This window comes from Chelmon rostratus, chromosome 16, assembly GCF_017976325.1.
Source record: "Chelmon rostratus isolate fCheRos1 chromosome 16, fCheRos1.pri, whole genome shotgun sequence".
NCBI classification, from domain to species: Eukaryota; Metazoa; Chordata; class Actinopteri; order Chaetodontiformes; family Chaetodontidae; genus Chelmon; species Chelmon rostratus.
Genome location: NC_055673.1, coordinates 13,751,254 through 13,774,081, shown reverse-complemented (window position 1 = coordinate 13,774,081; position 22,828 = coordinate 13,751,254). Strand labels below are relative to the sequence as shown.

At 44.0% G+C, this 22,828-nt stretch overlaps 1 protein-coding gene across 13 annotated transcripts; it reads right to left on the bottom strand.

Moving 5' to 3' along the window:
* Positions 1-22,577, bottom strand: nfyc (nuclear transcription factor Y, gamma). Of its 13 annotated transcripts, none has more exons than XM_041954974.1 (11): positions 22,486-22,577; positions 10,924-11,033; positions 10,711-10,782; positions 9,110-9,223; positions 7,161-7,256; positions 5,858-6,034; positions 3,083-3,151; positions 2,494-2,652; positions 2,026-2,130; positions 1,866-1,925; positions 1-1,360 (listed from the first exon to the last, which is right to left on the bottom strand). In XM_041954974.1, exons 2-11 carry the CDS (start codon positions 11,020-11,022, stop codon positions 1,241-1,243), a joined length of 1,071 nt encoding a protein of 356 aa, XP_041810908.1. In that variant the 5' UTR covers positions 11,023-11,033; positions 22,486-22,577; the 3' UTR covers positions 1-1,240. The 13 variants fall into 13 exon arrangements, with proteins under 13 accessions (XP_041810908.1, XP_041810916.1, XP_041810918.1 ...); XM_041954982.1 differs by having other exon boundaries at positions 10,711-10,779; XM_041954984.1 differs by having other exon boundaries at positions 10,711-10,779; positions 10,924-11,030; positions 22,486-22,550.
* Positions 22,578-22,828: the final 251 nt, after the last annotated feature.

The following is a 22,828-nucleotide window of genomic DNA, read 5'->3' as shown; positions in this document are numbered from 1 at the left end:
ACAAGTTATGGTTTTTATTTTTTCTCACAAACAAAGTTTGTTTACAAAAAAGTAACGTCAAAAATAAAATTGTACCTATCTATTGCATGTCATGCTGGCAGTTTGAACTACATGCAAAAACAACAATAATAAGAACGTTGATAATAATCATTACTGTACATTAAAAAATGATGGGGAAGGTATGAGGCCTAACATCTCGAAAACAAGAGAAAAACAACTGCATTGAAAAAAAAAAAAAAGAGTTCTATAAAAAGGATGTTTTTTTTTTGCTCCAGACGGAGTCATGTGTTTGTACATGAGACATAAACCAGGGCACAAGACTCCAAAACCACCCGCGTAGGAAGGTTGTGTGAAACTGCATAGAGGCAGAGAAAATGCTCCCTGCTCTAAAGACAGAGGGTTGAGGAAAGAGCGAATGAGAGGAAAGGATGAAAATGGAAGAGTAAAGAAGACTGCGGTGTGGGTGCTTGAAATGCAAGCTCACACACACGCAGCTAACCTCAACAGTTTGAAACCCTTACAACAAAGTCGCGCTTCATCGTCAATGTGGAAAATGACACAAAAGAGAAACTAGATGAAATTAGCGTTAATCCTTATAACCTCTTCTTGAGTTCCCGTAGACTGACTTGCTGTAAAAAGTGATATCTGAGGTATATGGCTTCATTTCATCCCTCGACTACATGAAAAACAATAACCAGGGTATGATTCATGGTTTCCAGGAAGAAAAGCGGGAGGTGAAGAATGTGGTGGCTACCTTCAAACACAGATACACCAGGAGCAGGTCGTGTGGACAGAGACAGACACTTTCCTGATTCATTTCCAAATGGAGAGCAGAAAGGAAGGCGCCAGGAGTAACACACATATTTTTTTTGTGTTTAAAAAAGACAGGAAGAATGGAGTTGGTTTGTGGAGAGACTGGTGTCAGGGACTGTGGCAGTGATGCAGATTTTCACTACAGGTGTGGGTGACAAAAGTACAAAAAATGTCTAAGCATGGATGTAACTTAACATGAGATACTGAGAGAGTCAATCAGCGTCCATTTGGTTTTCTTATCCAGTGTACTAAATTTATTACAAAAGAAGAGAGAGTTACAATATTTCGGGTCCCTTGTCTATGTGAGCAGTGCTTAAAATCAAAGTTATCAAGCTTCCGTTGTCGAAGTTGGTGGCATCTGTCGGTGTCACGTGGGCTGGTATGCATGTTTTGTGTGTGTGTGTGGAGAAAAGCTTCCCGGCTGGGCTCAGTCGGTGCTGACCTGCGTGACCTGTGCGTCAGCTGTCTGGTTGGTAGACTGAATGAACATTGGTTGGGTCAGTTCCTGTCCTGCTGGCATCGTCACCTGCTGAATCTGATACAACTGCTGTAAAACAGAGAGACACACAGAGAGGATGAAGGCCTGTGTGTTGTTGGATTTTAATGAGATGACATCCAGTTACACTGTTTTAGACAGCTCTTGGGTAGTTACCAGGTTTGTGCGATAAAATGTTTTATCAGATTTTTATTCAGGATTTTAGAATCGCATTTTTGTCCACTTCTGACTCGTAGCAAATTAAGTCCTTTCTGTCTGGTGTTACTTATCTCTGACACACTGTTACTGCTGCTTTTCTTGTCCGGAATATTCTTAAAAATATATTTTTAATCTCAATGTGGTTTTTCTGGTTAGAATAAGGTTACATGAATAGCATTTTTCTTCAAGGGGCACATGTCAGCTTGTTCACAACTATATGCACTAGTTAAAATGAGAAATGTTAACAAGCCAGAAATAAGGACAGTGAGTGAACAAATAAAAGATACAAAATGTTGTATTTAGGTCAAAAAGTCACTGTCATTGCTAAGGCTTTGGATATATGTATTATATCTGTTACCTGTCCATCAGTAAACTGGTTGAACTGCTGCTGTCCTTGCTGTACCTCTGTCTGTGTGATCTGAAAACAAGTTAAATAAATTGAACAAAAGGACAATGCAAATGCTTGGATATCAGATTGTGTCTTTTATGAATGCTACTTTTGTTGCTATTAAGATTACCTGCTGGGTGTTGGCGAGAGTCTGAATCTGTCCTTGGACCACTTGCGCTCCAGAGACGGGCTGGGCGAGACGAATGTACTGTAGCTGGCCTGTGTTTAGTTGCACCTACATGCAACAAACACAGGGGGGAGACAAAGTTTGGTTTAGAGCAAAGGTCATTGGAACGCAGAGGTCACAGCCATTTTCCTACTCTTGACAACAGCAACAAGGATCATTCACTTTCCTCTGGTAAATTGTTAACCTTTGTTTGATGATTCCCATCAAAGAGTGAAGGATGGATAATTCACTAAAAAAATGTTTGCACAGTACTGCAATACCAAACACCTTAACTACATGCAGTAAATGCAGACTACTTTAGCCATGTTGTCTGTTTTCACCTGTGCCCATCCATTCAATTCCCTGACCTCCATCACCAATCCCTCCCCTACTCTCCCACCCATTTTTCTTCAGGTTGATGCAATTTCCTACCGGGATTTGCTGGATCTCTCCTGTGTTGGTGATGATCTGCTGCATGACCTGCATGGTCTGGCCTTGTGCTTGAGCCGTCTGGGCTTGACCCTGGGCTGCCGCAGCTTGAACAATCTGTACCTGCTGGCCCTCACTCACCTGCATGGCCACGGGTGCACTCTAATGGAGAAAAAAGAAAGATACAAGCAGGAAGAGGGGACAGACAGAAGGAGAGAGAGAGAGAGAGAAGTCACATATTATTTCTTGAACAGGCATGTAGTTTATGATTGACAAAAAGCCAAGAACCAGGAAATCACTTCCCTGGAATTAGATTTTAACCAGCACCACGAAGCTTATCCTTATATTTTAACAGTCTATCATCAGGCTGGTACAAAAGAAGTGGGGACATAGTTCGACGACGCAGGTTTCGACTCTTCTCACTCTCTAGGATACGCCACCTGATCTCATGTTGCAGTTACCCCTACAGACCTCAGTCCCCTGAACAGGATGGAGCTTGCAGGCAGCAGTCACTTACAGGGCTGTGGCAACAAGCAGTGGCCTCTGTGCGTGGATAATGAACATATGAATGCAAGTGTGCATGTGTGTTTACCGTGATGGGTGTGCCCTGTGATTGCACCTGCACTTGCTGTAACTGCTGCATGGTGGCACCTTGCAGCATCTGATGGCCCGACAGAATAGAATGAGAAAATGAGAGAAAGACACACAGTGAGAAAGCAGCGATTGCAACGACTTAACACATGAATGTAAGCGTGTGTTGAGCGAATGCGTAGAAAGCTTCAATGTTAGAGCAGCAAACGGTGACATATAAGCGTCAAATGACATTTATGGATGATAAAAAAGCGGAGGTGAAATGTCAGAAACAGATAAAAAAAAATATCATGGACAGGTTTTGAAAACGCATGTACATCACAGTGACATTTACATCAGCTTCAGTAATGTCAACTGTGGTTTCATAAGTGCTTATGAGGGAGTTGGTGACCTGAGAAAAAAATGACAGAACTGGTACAACAGTGACAGCAAGTGACACTGAAAGCTCTGCACATGGACACACAGATGCATAAATAAAGGGGATGAATCGAGATCTTTGCCCATCATCTGTTCCCATGCTAAATTTCACCATCTTTTCTTTGTCTTCTTCACTCCACTTAACACTTAACTCCATAGACCCAATCTGTTGTACCACATATGGCGTGAGCCTGGTGCGTAGTGGCAAACTAACCAGCTCTGTCTGACACCAGCAAACACTTACATGACGTCAATACTGACGAGAGGGAAAGGTGCACATTCAACACAAAACCGAGAGAATAAAATAACCAGGTTGTAATAACGCAAGGATTGAGATGAAGCTTCAAAGATTCCAAGTTTGTATTTTATCTCAAAAGCACTTCAACAAACTGAATACCTTTTTTTGGAGACTCAATTTTAAAACTTCCACTTATTCCCACAAGGCCCACCTTTTAAAGTGCCATCTTGTAAATAGCCTACAATAGAGTCTATGTAAGGTGAGCATCAAATTGTGACCTCCCTGCTCTCAGCAGGGACTGCAGCAGTAGCAGCGCTAGTGAATCAGGCAAAGTCTAAATGAGTATGACAGCTCAGCTAAAGGCAGTCTGCTGAAGCAGCATGAGGCACCACAGCAGCTCAGGAGTGCAGCTACATGGCATGCAGAGACCAAGCTGGAGAGAGAACACTTAGCAGCGAAAGTAACAGGAATGAGATAATTAGAAAAAGAGACAATTGAAAGGTGCCCCTAAATATGCATGTTTGTTATCTTACTAGCCAGTGAAAACACTGTTAGCCGAGGAAGCCACTCTCCCCAATACTCTGCGTGTCTGTGTGAGTGTGTGCAAGTGTGTTTTTGTATGTGTGCTCGGGACTTGGTTCCATTAAGAAACAGCTATTGATTCCCAGTTGTTGTTTTGCTTTTTTCAGCTTGCTTCTCTTATACTGAAATACAGTACAAACCACTAGTGGGGATGAGAACCATAAGAGGAAGAAAAAAACCACACACATGAAAAGTTTGAGTAGCCTTTGATAATGATTTCTGAGTTTGATTTCTGCTATGTGCTCCACTCACAAGGAAAATATTCACTGTTCACTATATGATTTCAGAAACTCAACCATGATCCACACACTGTACGTATAACGTGTGAGGATGCAACAGAAGACAGGGACAGAGAGACAGATTTCAAACAAACAGTTATATAAAGTTTTCTTGTGTGTCTATAAACATTTTGTTGCCAAAATGATTTCATATAATAAGAGACAATGGAATGTTGTGTTTACCACAGAGTTCAGATCAAATGTTTCCTCTGCAGGGTTTCACAGGGAGGGCGTGTAGTTATGTGCGCAGGGTGTGTTCTGAGGTTCAGTTATTTCTGCTGGTGGGAGAATGGCCAGCTACTGAATGTGAGCTTAGACAAATATTAGTAACTCCAGGTGTGATGACCCCGAGTAACAAGGCTTTTGCAGCTTGATTCCCAGCAGTGGGTGGAGTTTAGAATGTGCTGCTTAATCTACTTGGGAGAGGTAATCTTTCAGGTGTTACACAGACACACACACACACAAGCATGCGCATGCACTCGAACGCTATCTTTTTCATGACGTTGAGTGCTTCATTTACAGGTAATTTGTGTTTCTGTGGGGGCAGCTGGCTGCAGTCGGGAATTCACTCACTTCTCCACGTTGGCCTTATTATTGCCTGATATTCTCATATCCAGCTGTGGTTCCATTTTGTTGTTGCTTCTATAAATCTTGGTGTGTACACTCTGTAGGGTGCTTTGAGGCAAACCCATATGCTGTAGAAAATGTGGACGTAGTGTCGTCACCCGAAGGTTTCTGAAGAGCCATTGTGAAGCTCAGTGACAGTGACTTTAGCCGTTACCATCTCTTTCAATGCTTGACTCCACCAAACTCCCCGCTAATCCAAAAATGCGCAGAGGTGGAGCGTGAGTGGAACTGAGGCAGGGCAAATTAAGCCTGGCTGCTGAAACATTGCGGTTAGCTGTCACTCTAAGTGGCCAGTGCCATAATTATGCAGAACTTTAAGCACTAATATAGTTTAAACGAGTGAGTTACATAAAATTTCACCCCCTGTACAGTTGTAATGAAGAGGGAAACTAGCTACAGAGACCAAAACCGGTTTTGTAGCAGGCTGTAAACATGTTAATTTCTGCCTTAAAGTTAGGCATTTTAATGTGAGGGGGGAAAGGGGGTTGACTCGTTTTTGGAGCCAGCTTTAAGTAGCCATTTGAGGAAACTATAGTTTTTGGCACTTTCGCATTGGCTTCAATTTCCAGCCCCAGAGGTTGCCGTTTGGGCAAACCCAGTGAAAAAGCTCTTCAAACAAGGCGGTTAGCAGTACCTGTCCTTGCTGTGGCTGTGCGATGATGATCTGTCCCGGCTGGATGGTCGTGGCTGTCTGTGCACCGGGCTGCTGGGCCTGTTGTGTGCCCTGCACCTGTACAGCTCCGGGCTGCTGGGCCAGAGTGAAGTAGTACTGCACCGGCTCTGCTGGAGCTACTGACTGACGCATCTCCTCCTGAAGATGACACGCACACACAGCGAAGGAGGCATATCAGTCCATTACATCTCCATGAATTATTTTTGCAGGTGTAACGGTAGAGGAGGGCAAGTCTGATAAATAACTGATGGGATGTGGCTGGGGAAGAGTAACGTAATCTGGACATGAGATCCATTACAGGCAACATACTGGTTAATACCATAGACTGCAAGTCTGGAGGTATGCAAGGCTGAACATGTTTTAACTGTGATCAACCTGAACAATTCACAGAAAAAACAGCATCAATATTTGTGACTCTATTGTAATACAGGTATACTGAAACTAATACTGTGGCAGGTATTGATTTATGTATGTAAATGCCCTCTCTGTCCATCCTCATCCTGGTTCAGCCACAAAAGTGCAGCGTCAGAGTTTGCTGGGATTCAGTTTACTCAGCACAGTTCAGCAGGTTAGATGCTTGCTGGCATGGAGGCTTGAACCCAGGTCAAACAATTACAACACATCAAATTACCAGCAAAAACTGACCTGTGTCATTCAGCTTCATAACTGAGTAATGAGGAAGGCTTCATCTTGATGAGGTGTCTCCATCACCAGAAGCGTAAACACCCCTCTCCCAGCTCCATGACAACACAGCTGAGAGTGTAGGATGTTTACATGCCTGGAGACAGTCTACTTGACAACGAATTTAAATATCTCACTCCTCCATCTGGTACGCTACATTTGTATACAGGGCATCAATCTCCTGCTTGAGCAAAACTTCAACATGATGTGCTGTTTTCTGGAAGAAAAGGCACTTAAATTTTATCCTTGCTGAATTGGTCCCTGCACGGGGACATGAAATTGTGCTTTTCTGTTACTAATGCTACAAACTAGTATCATCACTGGGGTTAGAGCTGGCTGTCAGAGGCAATAAGATGCTGCAAACATCCGACTGAAAGCCCTTGCAGCCCAAACCCCAGCTTCCAGTCAAGGATGTTTACAGCACCTCCAGGTTGCCAACAATGGAAAAGCACCTGAGATGAAGACGCAAATGATCGGCTGTTTTTCCTGTTTCAACTTTAATGTGTATTTTCCAAAAACCGTTGGTAGTCACGACACTTGCTGTATGCCCGTCAGTACAGCCCTGCAGTTTGTGCTTTCCTACCTGTCGTTTAGGTGGCTTCAGGTCGTCGCGGGGCACAATGTCAATCAGGAAGTCAAATTGGTCAAACTTTGTTATGGCCATGGCAATGTCGTTCCTCTGCAAACATAACAGGCAGAGGGTCAAGCGATGAGATCAGACTTTAATTGTGTTAATTCAATGTATACAGCAACTCACAGACACACAAACACACATGTTCCTCAGGGTCTGAGGTCAACTCTCCCAAAATAGCCACACAAGAGGCTACTCTGGAATTGAAATCAAGTTCCCAGAAGTACTGTCACGGCTATATGCTTTCATAGCTGAGATCAAAGTCAGAGAAGATAAATTTAGAGCTGAACTGATACGTTAACAGAAAATTAATTGCTGACTATTTTAATAATCAATTAATCACTTGAGTCACTTTTCAACATTTGCTTGTTCCTGCTTCTCAGTTGTGAGGATTTGTTGGTTTTCAGATTACAGATTACATTGTAACAGGTGCAGCTTTAAATAAATTACATCAAAGTTCAACTTTTTTCAAACTAAGTCACTAAAGGCAAATGGATTTATAAAAAACAATCATCCGAGCATCACAATCATAAACCTGGTGAATGTGTGATGGGTGGAAATAAACAGGGATGACACTTTCCTGCCCTGCTCCTCTGCTGCTATACCCCTTCCTATATCCACAGCAGTGTGCTGTCTCTGTGGAATTTTCCACAGGATATTGGCTGTCAGGACCCCCCATTGTGGCCCTCCCTGCTCTAGAGGCTATTTATAGTAGCTTGATTAATATCTGGTAACACCAGGTCACATCTACACTTGTTCTATTGATGAGCGTTGCCATGGTGACCCCGACTGGCGTGCCCTCTTCACAATAGGACTCAGGCTGTGTGTGTGTGTGTGTGTGCGTGTGTGTGTGTGTGTGTGTGTGTGTGTGTGAGTGTGTGAACATGTGGAAATGTAGGGTGCTGTTTTTCCTCACTTAGGCACAAGAAAATCACACATTCATGAGGTTCAACCATTACATGCGCCTAATTTATCATCTGTGGTATAAAATGTAATTAACATGTAAACCTGCGCAGCAGATTAAGTTTCTATTTAAAGCATGTGGTGTAGAGTTCAAACAACGGAGAGTTTCATGTAAAAAAATGACTCTGGGTCAAAGATAAGTCAAGACAACAGCAAAGCGAATGCACTTCCAAAGTAGGTCTTCAATTGAAGACTCCTCCAAGACTAACTGCGATGAGAGCGATTACACTTTTTTTCCTGTCTCTTTCTCTACCTGCGTTGGTATAAACACACACATCCATGGGCTGCTAATCTCTCAGAGGTATGTGAATGGATAAAGTGGACTTAAGGGCTTTCATGTTCTGCTCCACAGTTTTCCCCTCTTGACGTCCAGGTGAGACAAGCTCTTGTCTGATTTTCCCAACCATTAACACACTCGTGTTCTGTAACCCCCACCCTCCTCCACCACATCATTGGAGAGTCCATCTTATTCAACTTTGGGACAGCAGAGGAGGCAAAATGGCACCGGAGGGAAAAGTGGGTCAACGGCACCCGCCTGGCTTTGCTTTCAAAGTCAATGGAGGGAGAAAGAACTAAACAGAGGGATAGTCCTCAAGGGGATGCTGGTATGGGGCCTCTGCTCGTATATGCACACAGACACAGGCACAACAAACCAAAGAGGCAGCCCGATGAAGCAAGGGTGTGGGAGAGGAGTTAGAAAGGAAAAGGTTGGTATAAGTATACAGAAGGAAGACATAGGATGTGCAACTATCACAATGGACGGATCACAGCAAATAAGGTAGAGAGAGAGAGTAAGAAGATAGTGGAGAGAGGGGGGTTTCCTGCACTGAAGCGTGATCTGAACAAGGGTGAACATGAGTCATACCAGGAGGAAACGAAGGTGTGAAAAAAGAAAAAACAAGGAACAGCGTTCACACAAATTTTTTAATATTTCTGACCTGTAGCGTGCGTCTCTTATTGTCCTCGGTGTGGATCCATGCTCTGAGGGTGAGCTCCGTGATGAAGATCTGAGCCGCCTTGGCAAACAGGACCGGGGCCTCTGCGCTGATCATCTGTATGGATGGAGTTACAGCTGGTTAAATACACCGGTAAACTATCAAACATCAATCACATATCAACCACAACATGAGTCACTCAGGACCTGAGTAACAAATGGCTGCATCACATTGACAGGTGCTGCAAAATAAGCAATAAATGCATCAATTAAAAAAAAAAAAAAAAAAAAACGGCCACATGATAATAACGGCCCAAAACACTACTCAAACAGAACAATGTTAGTTGGAGAACATCATTATTATTCACCAAAACACTTGAACATTGCTATTCTTTCAATTACAGTTGAGAGTTACCTTCAAACCTTTGTTTCTGCCTAACAACGCCTCTTCAGTTATACAATCACTCGCCTGCAGGCGTCTGGTGGCAAGTTGATTAGCTTCAAATACCAATCTTCCAATCTTTCATATGAAGTGGCACTGAACTCTTAGACCAAGCGATTAATTATTAGTAAGTATATGAACATAAATGTAGAGCTTAAATGTATAAAATGAACTATAATAATACCACAGCACTCACATGTACGCATGCAGGGAAAGCTGCTGTGTCAGGGCTTACAGAAGGGTCTTGTCTTCAGATATGTTAGGGATCTCCTGATCTCTTTACCACTTTAAGCTGCTGCTTAACTAAGGGGATAGTGCTCTTGACACGACACATTCAAGCCACACAAACACACACGTTCCTAGGCTTTCTCTTTAGAGACTATGAACAGCCCTGGCTGATAATCTCGTGTAATGAGGGAAAATCAATCACTCCTCCTTGTGCCTTAACTGTCCAGTTCAATGCAACTGACAAATTTTCGGAGATGGGTTGGTTCCTTTGATTAAAGTTTGTGGACACATGCCCCTAAAACTATGGCACATCCTTAGCCAATCTGAGAGATTGGTATTGGTATTGAGTTAAGTACAATGAGTACAATGCCAGGGCTTCACAAAGTAGTATTAACAGCTACTTGCTACACAATCAGTTTTGTAATTTCACTTAATGATGCTTGATTATGCCTGTATGCACACTGTTAATATGTGCTGATGTAAAGTCAATTGATATAAATAATGGACTTCTTATCAACAGACACTGCTGAAAGTGCAAGAGCTGATAATATTTTTCCATTATAAAATATGCCCAACAGACCATTCAGTGGCACTGAGTGGTCTGAGCACAGCAGGCCACAAACCATTAACATGACAGTATACACACACAGCAAATTAAAGAACATTATCCGTCAGCCTGCAAGGCATTAAAATAATCAAAATTGTGTTGAAAAAGTAAGCAAGTAAAATCAGAAATGCTCTATGATTCAAAATTAAGACGATAAATGTTAATGGCAGGTGACTTTACCAATTTAAACATTACATGGAAATATCATGATCCTAGAAACTACAAAGAATTCACAGAGTTTTATGCGAGGAATCACACTAGATATACGTTGTTCATTTGACTGCATTAATATATTTTCTCAGAATTGTCAATTAGGCTGTCCATTTACCTTGACATCCTCATCCAGCTTCATGATTTTCTTGATTCGAGCAAGAGGCAACTCTTGCACGCGGAAATCCTTCTGAAAATAACGTGTTAAAGACACAGAAAAAAGCATAAGAAAGTCATCCTTTACTATCAGTGTGTGTCTATGTTTGAAACCATAGGAAACGGTTATCTGGTGTGTGACTAGTGTGTGTCTCTTTCAGTGGACATTGCATACCACAGTCAGGTTCCTGATTTCCTCCATGACACGAGGCCAGAAGGACTGCAGGGTTTGTTGGGCATCGCTGCCCCCGGCTCCAAATGCATCTGCAGACATCCTCTATTCTGCTGCATCAAGGAATGACAGGGGGGAGGGAAGCACAAGGTTAATTATTTGGAAAAACAAAAACAAAGACGTTGATGTAATGATTCAGACACTTGAGACAGGTCATTCGCGAAGGACACAAGACACCAGGACACAGAATACCGTGCCACTCCATGCCAGGCCTGTGCTGCCCAGTGCTCTTCCCGTGTGTCAGAACCACATATCCCATCATAGCCTGTAATTATAATAGAGTCAGCTCTAAAATAGAGCCCCGATGGGCTTCTATTCTTGTTCTTGTGGGATGTTGACATGCTCAAGAACCCACCACCAAACTGGCTGCAAACTCCACAATTATAAATGGTTCTATCACCTTCGGCACATAGCAGCAGCTCCTCTGCAAACACAAGCACGTCATGTGCAAGTCGATCACTGCTGGTGACCCCATGCACTGAGGACAGTGCTGAAGTCACAGATCTGAGAGACGCATGTGTGTTTGTGTCATGGAGAAACAATCCCCTAACGACAGCTACATTCCTTTTTTTTTTTTGATGGATGCACATTGTGAACTCACACTGAAAAGTTGTAAAGTTAAACACACACGCATGCATACATGAAAGTCTGTGCTTCAACAAGGGGTCTGACGGTTTGAAAGAGGATCCAGCAGGTTACTATGGCATGCCAGGAATCTGCTCGGGGAATATTGGCCTGCCTGTCTGAGCACGCAGAGCTTGGAGTGTCTGGATTGCACTCTTTCACTCTCTGCCTTTTCTCCCTACCTCAGTGAAAAGATTTGGCAAAAAGGAGAAGAAAAAGAAACATGGGAGGGGGGCAGAGAACAAGAGATGAGTGTGTGGAGCTACTCAAGAGAGACGGGGTGTGTTTGTGTGTGTTGCTGAGGGAGGGGCAGTGCCTTGTCCAGTTCAGCATTAATCCAGCGCTAAGACAAAGTGCCAAAGGCTTTAACAGGGGGAGGTAAGAGACCGACAGGGCCGCAGTCAGACTGCTGTGCAAACTAGCTATGTGGGTCAAACAAGACAGAAAGAGGGAGATGCAGAAAGAAAGAGAGAGACATGGAAGGGGGGGGTCTCCTCTTTATCTTCTCTTTCTTTTCTCACTCTGGGCCAACAAGCATGAATGGCTCCAGCTCTGGTCCAGCTGACAGGCCAACACAAAACAAAAGACAGCCTCTCACTCCATCACTCCATCTTGTGTCCCCCTCCCACCCCTTTACAGCGGTGTTGTAGGGGATTGTTTCAGCTTTGGGAACACATCAGCTCGTTTATTTGTACCACTTAGGTGCGGTTGTAAATATTTTACACAGATAAATCACTAATTCAGAATGCAGGCCCTTCACCTAATTGATTTTTGACAGGAAAGATTGCTTCTCTGGCAGTTGTGGAAGTTACTGAATAATATAGAAGAAGCACTGCTGCATGCTGTTCTGTCATACAGTTTTCGACAGAGAGTAGCCTAAATCAATGAGACAGAATGGCAGCGGGGGGTGGCTTTATATAAATCAATCAGGCTGCTTGTAGCTATGGCATGCCAGGCTAGTGATTGACCTTGACAATGTCTCCTCTTCTCTGTCTGACGCTCCAGTGTCCAGTTGCATTTCAAGGTTGATTGAAACCCTGCAGTCACTAGAACAATCCCAGCATTCCACGGGGCAGGAATGACTGATGGGAATTGTAGTTTTTCTCCTCTGCCCAATGGGTGAACTGACCTCTGCCGTTTTTTCATGGCCTCCGAGCACTTTGCAGCACCATGACCATGCAAATATGTTGAACACACAATGAGAATCATTTGTTTTTCCACCTAAATAGCATTTCAGTATCAGCATCAGCACTTGATCTTGTGATCATTTTGAACAAGACAACCTTGTGTGTCTGTGTGTGTGCTGTCTACCAGCTTGTGTGGTTCTCTCTAACTGGTAGCCTGATAAGAAACAATAATTAGGCAATTCACTTGACAGCATTACAGACAACCATCAGGCTAATTACCATGGTAACAACGCGGTGGTCCAGGGGAAACGGAGGAAGATAGGAGAGGAGTTAAAATTGCAAATGATTCGATTGATAACAAAGATAAATAGAAAACATGCAGGCCACATCAGCTCCTTCTTCTGCTCTCACGCATGGCGTCTCTTAAACTGCTGCCTTTTCTTTTAAAACACTCGGAGAGCGAGCTGTTATTAAATCACATATACACCCAACCCCCCTCTTTGACCCTGTGACCTTCAATCTAAACACACAGCGATGCACTAACCACAGCAGCAGAAGGGGGGGGGGGGGGGGGGGGGGGGGGGGGAGTCATTACGTGAGGGATGAAATGACAAAGCAAGTGTGGCAAGAGAAAGACCGAAGTGTGACAGGGGAAGAAAAAGAAACAGAGCAACATACGTGAGCGAGAAAAGAGGGCTAAGTATCAACATGCCCTTGAGTGCTGCTCCTCCAGCTAGCTATGTGTTCTACCTACAGTATACCAACATTAACATATCTCCCAAGGCTTTGCATCAATGGAAAGTTTGCGTAGGAGCCTGCCACACAAGTGCAGAACATAATGTCCTCCGCTGACTTCTGCAACACCTTCTATGGTCTGGGTCTAGACTAGCCAAACAAACACAGAGAGTGGCTATCCCCTGCACAAAGAAAATCAATTTTGAAACTCCCCTAAGCTAATAAATGTCAATGTTAAAAACGCTGTAAAAGGTCTGGAGGTTGATGCAGACATCTAGAGATAGCCGGTGTCAAGATGGCTTATTTTATCTGCAGTGATAAGTCCTATTAGCTTCTGTGTTTCAGGTCTCTAATCTATAGGAACCTTTGAAGTGCTACTTAAATTAAAATCTGTTAAAGCTTGTTAGTACAGTTCACGCCTTAAAACTTATGGTCAGCATTGTAAGTCACTCTAAATAAAGTGTCTGCAAAAGTTGTGGCTTTATTGTGCTTTCATGTGAGCTTGTTATTCTGTATAATACTGAGCATCATTCTGTTGTAATGAACTAGCTCATCTCTGCTGTGTTGTTCTAAGCTGCTACTCTATGCTATATTAGGGTACATTGTGTTTTCTGTGCTATGCATCTCTCCTCTCCTCTTCTCTCCTCTGCGGTTCTGTTGTCCTTCATCAGGTCATGGAGACACGATGATGCCGGTGTTGGGTTTCCTTAGCACTCTGCTGTGTGTGTGAGTCTTTGAGGGCAACTGTGACGTCCGTGCTTTGTCGACATTGTCCAACACAGCAACTTGCTCTTCCTCGATTCACGGCTCTACATCGTTCTTCCTGTCTTCTCTCCATTACTTACCATCTCTCTCTGTCACTTGTGGGTGTGTGTTTCTCTCTTGCTCTGCCTTACTTACTATCACCTGATCCACCTCTTCCAACTTCTCTGAGAAAGTCAATGCTGCTCTGCTTGCAGCAGCTGAATCAGCGCAAATGTTGTTCTGCCAGCCCTGTCCTGCATCTCCTCTCTCTTGTTCTCTCCATCCCCCCCCCCCCCCCCCCCCCCCCTCGCTCACTGGCACGTCACTTCGAGTGGCCACTCACAGCAGCATCAGCGACTCGCTCCAACTCTGACATCACACCACTTTACATGAGCCTTCAATTCCTGTCCAAACAAACCTGATAGCAGTGCATGCAGAAGACTGGAAAAAATAACAAGCTAGTATCACTTTGTCATATGCCTGTTCATTTGCTCTTTCAGATTAGTGAAAGGGCAAGGAAAGGGCAAAGAGGCAGAGCAAAGTTTTCAGCTTCACACTCTGCACGAAGGCATCGATGTAAAGGAGAGAGTACAGCTGAACTAATTCAATAATTGGTCTTTGGTTGAAGTGAAATGTTCTGCAGTTGACTGCCCCCTTAGTGACCTGACGGTTTGTATAAATTGAGCATAGTTTTGCTGAGCGAGTTGATAGGTACTGAGGCAAGGCAGTTTAGGATAACCAGGATAACCTGAAGGCCTGTTTGAGGCAGAGGAGAAGAGCGAACTTTGCCCTGAGGTGTTTCAGTATCACATTGTTGCCGAAGAACTCATCTCTTCGCAGACCTTCCGCTGAAGCCGAGCTGACACTTCACATTGAAGCAGATGTGCACCGAGCAGACCTGACCCACACAGAAATAAAGAGGCATATAATGTTCCAAATGAATACGTAAGTGTGTGGCGAGAGTGTAATCTGCAATTAGTGTGGATTTTTGAATCGCAACCAGAGAAATTTTATCTCGCAGCTCAGTGAAATTATCAGTGTAGCCATTTAGGTAATATGTCTGGTTGATTTGATTAATTTGTTCAACAGCGGGAAAAGATGTAAGAAAAGCTTTAAACTTTAGAAAATTAAAATATGAATTGTAAAGTAGTAGTGCAGTCACAATCAACTTGCATATTCCATGTTTTTCAGACATATAGTTGAGGTAATGGCAGACGGTTTTAAAAGCAATTTTTTTTAAACAACTTTCAATCCAATATGACTGTTAACATATATAGAGATACATGTAAGTCTCTCTATACGTATACGTCTCTATACACGTATAGAGAGATAGATAGATGACTCCTTTCCTCATACTACGATCTTAAAGTAACTGTCACTCTTCATGGTTGCTAACAGTTAAATCATAAAGCTGTACAAAGAGCAAACATGTACCCACATGGACTGGCTGCCACTATGTTTCACTATAAATGATGAAATCAACCGAAAGACAATGTTTTTTTCTTTTTTTGTAAGATATGGGTAACTGTGGGATGAGTGTGGGAGCACGGAATGTCTTTAGCAAGAGGTCAGTTTTCCACATGCTGCTGTGTGAAAGTGTCAATGATGCAGAATGGACAGCTAGGCAGGAAGGTCACTAAAGGTTAAAGTCCGCAAGGTTTTAACCGGCCTCCTAAGCAGAAAAAGAAACGCAACAGTCTGCAAAATATATTATTACCATAAACCAGGATATATCATTGAACCACTGAAAATCTGGTAATGTTTTTCATTCAGCACGTCATATTCTGATTCGCTATAATCAAAAAGATGGTATAAATACAGGTCTAATAGGAAACAAATGTCATACTGACAAGCATTCATTTTAAAGTATGACCATAAATCAATACTGTATTTACAAATTCTGAACTACTAAAGCTTTCACCTGGATGAACCCGATCACAAATACCACACAGAAACAAACTGGCATGGTTACAGCATGCAGGGTAAATGATCTACTCAGGCAAAACAAAAAAACAAGAAGTTCCCAGCCAGGAATTACAGATTAACTACTGGGACACGCACAGCATTTTCTCAGATGCTGGTGCAAATGTTTAGTGATTAAAAAAAAATCATGAAATTAAGAACATACAGGGTTATAATGGCACGCTCGCTTGTGACCTGCAGTACAACATCCCTTTGGCATGGCCGGACCGAAGCGGCCAACCAAACGGCCCTGCAAACTTTGCCCTTGGTTCTGCTTCAAGCCAACTCCAGGAAGTGCTAGTCACTGATCTCCCAAGGTCATTCAACAGAGGAGAGAGAGAAACCAGAGAGGGAGGAGGGAGAGAGAGAGAGAGAGAGAGATGAAAGAGAGAGAGAGAGAGAGAGAGAGAGAGAGAGAGAGAGAGAGAGAGAGAGAGATGAAAGAGAGAAGGGGAGGGACAGGGGAGGATAGAAAAGGACAGGTTTTTCAACTTTCACTGCAGCACTTAAGTGACCCCAGTGGTTCAAGCTGCGTACTTTCTAAGAAGCTTAATAAAAACATCTCATACTGTACATATTAGCGATGTTCTGTATCCCCCTTTGAGTTTCGCTTCCTCTGTGTCCTCTCATCTCCCTCTACATGTTTCCTTCTCAGTGCTGACAGAGAGACTGCGGGAGCCAATCTCACATTCCAGTGACCTTCATCCAATGCTAGGCCCAGTCTCTGGCGTCAGTGTAGGCAGGGCTAAAGCTACCTGCATATTACATGCTGGAACACAGCTGACTCCCCCTGGCTGCCCACACTGTCTTTAGTGACAGTGTACACATGTAAAAACACAGGGGGGGGCAAGGACAAAAGAGTGAACGCTCTGCGGTAGTGGTCACCTTAGTGATAAGCCGAAAGGCCTAGCTATGTCTAAGTGGTTTGTGTGTTTCGTTTACTTTTTTCCTCCCCCCCAGTGTGCCTATGGTACAGTGCAGGGCACAAATGATATTCAAATCTCATGCAGACAGCAGCCAACCCTGGGATTTGGCAGCAAGGGCTTCAACTTAAGAGTTATTTTTAGTCTCCCTCTCTCAATCTCCCGCACACTCACTCTCTCTCTCTTTCCCCATCGGGACTTGGTTTTGTCAACGGCACCAATGGAAACTTTCAATTAGGGAGCAAGGGAGGGGAGAGAAAGGGAGTCACAGGGAAGTGAGAGCAGAGGCGCCCTCCAAAGATTCCATCAGAAGAGATCAGATCAAACTATTAGCCTCCTCTGCCCCTGAAGCTGACAGGCTGACAGTCTGTCCCATCTGGGCGTCTGGCACTGTCGGGGTGGGGGCCTGGAGGGTCCCGAGGTCACTGCAACCAGCTGCACCTCCACCCCTAGGGACCCCTGGCACGAACAGTGACAACAAGACTGAGAGATATCCTCTCAGAGTCCTCCATATACAGCAAATATCCTTCCAACATGGATGCCATCTTTGCCTCTCAGCTCTGCGTCACTGTCTGGCGCTAGCACGTAAACAAGGACGTCCGGGGGAAAGCGGGGTTCGGACAAGCACCGGGAGCCACGGCGGCCACAAGCTCCCAGGGTATCAACACCACCAAGACAGTGAAGAGCAACTGAGCTCAGAGTCTGGCAGCAATGCACTTACATGCACTCAATTGCAGGGCGCTGAGTAAGTGTGGAAGTCCGTGTGCATGGTGGTTCAAAGTCAAAACACAACAAGTGACAGCCAAAGACAGACAGACTTCACTCAACATTTTTACTTTGCGGATGAAAAAATTCAACACGAACGCAACATGAAAAACTTTTTTTTTAAATACAGTCCATTCTGTGAAAGCACCAATGTTGTACCGATGTGACAACTGAAGGACATGGATGAGATACACACAAGGCGCACAACTACAATCTTCCAAGACGAGTACTATAGGATGGGAAAGCACGGGGGGGCTTCAGGACAGCTGTAAAGGACAGACACTGTCTCATCACTGCAGAGCGTGATGGAGAGAGAGACATCAGAAAGTGAGCAGAGATGAACAATTTTATTCTGAAACTCAGCCTAACCAACTTGACAGGTCTTCTGTGTGAGTGTGTTTTCAGCAATCGGACTTACCCCTGTGCCCTTCATGGTGAGCGGTCTGCCCTGTTGGAGCAGAGCAGAATAGAGGGAAACAGATAGCCCTCTTCAAGTCTCCTTGAGAGCGGCGGCGGCGGCAGGAAGAGGAGACACAGAGGTTGACAGAAAAACTCTCTCAAGCTCCTTCACTTCCTCCAGTCCTCTGATCATATCAACAGACAAAAGGCACTCTGGCCCACTGGACAAGGCTCTCAGTCTGGACACACAGAGAAGAGCAAGCCCCCCCCTCTCCTCTTCCACCCCTCCCCCTCTTCTCTCCTCCACTCTCCCTTTACACATTGCCCCGTCTCCTTCAGCAGCCCCCCAACGTCCTCCTCCTAACTAAACATACAGCCGCGTCTTTCCTGTCTGTCTTCTGACCAAGTCCCCCAACTCACTGACCTCTCTTTCTCTGTTTTTTTTTTTTTTTTTAACTCTCTCGCCCCTCTCCCTCTGTCCAGCCAGTGACCCGTGCATTTGTCTTTGAGCTGACCCCTGGCCCGGCGTGGAGAAGAGGGCGAGAGGGAGTAGAAAGCCAGCGCAGCAGCAGGCAACAGCAGGCAAACAGTACAGCGGCACTCCCGACTCTCAGACAAAAATCTCTAGCCTCCTTCCCCTTTAACATTCAAGAGTAATCAATCTAGCATGCTACATGATACTAAAGCCCCGCCTCACACCCGGCTCCCACCTCACTGACACTTGCAACCAATAAGAAGACAAGGTCCTCCCATGCCATTGGACACTGCACACACCAATCAGCTCTGACACATCCTCCCCACCCGTTCGCCCCTCCCCTTTCCTCTGCCCAACCCCCTTTTACCGACAGCCAACTTCCTGCTCTAAGTTACCTTGAGCTGCAGGATAGGGGTCAGGGAAAAGAAAAGAGGAAGCGAGAGTAGAGAGAAGAATAGGTGAAAAAGAGCAAATAAAGTTGTGGAAAGCTCCTCGGGGAGTGTGTGAGGGTGTGCTAGTGGTGGCTTGCCTCGGCATTATCTTCGTTCAGGCGATCCCTGCCTCACTTGCTGCTGGACGGATGAGGAAGGCTCCACGGGCTGCTCTCTGACAACTGCTCTCTGCTTATTTACAATGTCAAACTAAATGTCTCCCTCCGCCCCGCCTCCTCTCTGCCGCTACAGGCTGACAGCACAGTGATGCAGGCAGCCACGCTGGCCCCCACTGGCTAAAGCAAGTGCCAGAATGGATGCCGCATGTTGCATCCACATGATTTAAAGTACAAAAGCATACTAGGCAGACTCGCTGTCTCATACGTGTGCGCAGGTATACATGCACATCCACACGCACATCCACGTTTTGTCCTTGCTTTCTCATTCATCTTTGCTCACAGTCACAGGTACACACTGCAAACATCAAGCCTCTAAGCAGCCTGCTTGTTATGATGTGATGTCATTGTCCTAATAATATTATGCTAGCAGAGAGGAAAAAAATAGTCTACACACGCATGGTCACTCATTATTCACTTAGACTATGAATTACTTGAATATGACTTTATTCAACAAATTTTCACGGCTCATGGGAACATTAGTTAAGCAATTTACCGCAACCACAACATTAATCCAATGAAATTATAATTATGGTGCCAATCAAATTTACATAAAAACTAATTACTGAACAGCAGATCATTGCAGAGCCTTAGTACAAAGTGAAGAAGAATCAGCTGACTGGTGAGCAGCCACAGATGGGATGGGGGGGGGGGTTGATTCTAGTCCTATTTGTGGATAAACAAGACTTAAGAGATATGGGTGAAAGTCTGTAAACAAAGACATTGTTGTCTTGACCCCCAAAAAGCACGCTTACAGCAGCTTCCACAATTAAAGCGTCATCAAAAAAAACCCACGTCAGCAATGTCATACAATGCCCTTCTTGTTAACTCACCGCTGGTTTTATGTGCATACTTAGTTCCTTCATAGTAACACTCCCGCTCCTGTGCACGACTCACTGTGTTTAATGCACCACCGACTACATCAATAATTTCACATCCAATATACAAATTCATTAAGGCACCTATTGTAGAGAATTAAGTTTCTAGAAGTGACAGAAATTGAAGGTGTGATTGTAAAGACATTTTGACCAGAGTAGCCTTTAACTGATAACTTGCGCAAAGAACGGTGGTATGACCCAAAGCTTGATGCTGCATATTACTGCAAATCCCGACTGTAGTGAGGAACACAAGAAGCTTAAGAGAGAGAGAGAGAGAGAGAGAGAGAGAGAGAGAGAGAGAGAGAGAGAGAGAGAGAGAGAGAGAGAGAACCTGCCCCATCAATGAAAAATCTAGAGGGGGAGGGGAACCGGAAGGATGGAGAAGGACAGAGAGGAGAGTTGTTACAGGGTGGGAGGGGTAGAACAAGTGGAGAGAGGGCGAGAGAACGAGATAGAGACTCAAGAGAAACAAAGCTAAATGTTCCCTTTTCTATTTTTGTGAGGAGCATGGGGACTAGAGCAGGTACTACAGCCATCCAGTTAATGATTAGAGTGGAGCTGCACAAATATTAATCTCTCCTGCATGGCTGCCATGCCAGGGTCGTTCTCTCTGTAGGTGTATTCTGGCTACCCAAAATGCCTCAGTAATGACACCTGGCAAGGTCACTGTACAAATGAGACCTTCCCATGACCTGTGCTGCCCAATGGCGGGGACATGTTTGCTCTCACGATGCTGTTTAGAGATAAATATACACCAGCAAGTCTATGGGTTTCATAAACACACAGCACCCGCAGGGTAGCCAGGCCAAGCCATGCATTCACCCACAAACATGCAAAAACACATGAACACCTGCATGACTAAAGGGTAAGCTGAATGCACACACGTTACTCAGATTAAGCTCCCTAAGGTATAACCAACCCTGATTCAGTCATTTTAAATAAAATGTAGCCACTGGATTAAACATGCACAGAGAACAGTGAATTAAAAGAACCATTGTTATGTCCCTGACAGATTAATAAATTGAACTACACTGTAGGAAACGGTCAAAGGCTGTAAACTGTTCACACTATTTGTCTCTACTTCTAACAATGAATAGGAAATACTGATATTTGTTTTCTGTACATACAACAATACAAAAGGAGCAACGATCTGATAGGCAAAACGCATCTATTTTCTCATCACTGATTATAAAATCAAACAAATTTAACTGCAGCTTCAAGTTGGGTGATTTAGTTCCGTTTTGGTATCGTGGCTGATTTTAAAGCTATAAGGTACACATAAGTTTGATCGAAAACAGAAGTGTTGCTTACGATGACCGGCTTGAGAAAACAATAACACACTTCATATGTACACATTGATAGCACATTGCATTTACACTGGGAATAACTATTAGTGCAACTTTGCTCTTTAACGCCCTAATACGATGTTGCACTTTAAGTAGGTCGCTTCAGTACACATTGTATGCCAGACAGGACGAACAAAGCGGCTAGTAGGAGGCACAGAAAGCAATGCCACTTCCCACGGTGGCAGAAGGAAGTATTTATCATTGAGTCCGAGGTCGCTAAAATAAGCCATCTTATTCAAATGTAATGTAGTGGTAAAATGTGACATATCGGCTACTTAACACTTAGGATTTCAATCTTAAGCACACACAGTTAGCACTAGAGGCTAACGTTATGCAGGTCACTGTTGACCGTAACTTCGTGCTAATGTTAGTGACGTTAATGTTAGCTTGTTGGAGTTGCACACTGGTGACTGTTGTACAGGACAGGAGACCTGTGTGTAGTTTTAATCACCGCTGGACAACGAGTCCTGCCATCAAATGAAAGTTTGCAAAGCTTTCCAAAGCTAGGAAGAAGCAGTCTAACCAATAAAGACAACGTTTGGATCTGTCCTTCAGACCAATCAAACCTCGGACTAGATTCCACCAATCAAGGTTTTTAGGGCTAAGCTCGTTCTGCAACTGACGCCATTCGGTGTCTATTAGAAATAGCCACTCCGTCTGACAATCACTCAGTCAAGAGCCAACATGGTGGAAACAAAACATCAGTTTCCTGGCCGCCCGTGATCCCTTCAGCGGGCCACCAATAAGCGCCTCAGAGAGCGGGGAGGGAAATGGCGCCTATGTTCATCTTCCAAAACAATCGTCTATTGGTCAAGAACAGCAAATGAAAAGAAGCGAAGTAATTACCCCTACTTCCACCCAACACGGACCCCTCTCATGTAAACGTTCTACACACATACGAATTTTAATTTCTTACTCACTTTGTTTTACGGGTTCGAAGTGAAGTCCGGCTCAGCGTATTATTTATTTTATTTAGCTAGCAAGGGGAAACAAGATGGCTGCTACTCGAACCGGAAACAGTTGCATGCACGAACGCGATGACGTCACAGTTACGTTCCCTGACCAACGCCGTCAATCTCTTATAGGTTTTCATTAATTGTGCTAAATTAAATTAGATATGGGGTATATGATCAATTTATTAAGTCAATGTATCACAGTGAAACATAAGTGAACTGGTAAAACTACAGTATGTCCAATTTTAATGTGGGAGGTATGTCCAATTGCACTGTGTGATACAGTAAAAGATATGAATGCTGCTGCTAA

What these genes read in the sequence shown, in the direction of transcription:
- nfyc (XM_041954974.1), bottom strand. Translation starts at nt 11,022, where the DNA reads ATGTCTGCAGATGCATTTGGAGCCGGGGGCAGCGATGCCCAACAAACC. An exon ending in AGCTGGATGAGGATGTCAAG is followed by an intron (nt 9,224 to 10,710) that starts GTAAATGGACAG and finishes CCATCCATACAG; the next exon opens with ATGATCAGCGCAGAGGCCCC. An exon ending in CTCTCGCCAACACCCAGCAG is followed by an intron (nt 1,926 to 2,025) that starts GTAATCTTAATA and finishes ACTTGTTTTCAG; the next exon opens with ATCACACAGACAGAGGTACA.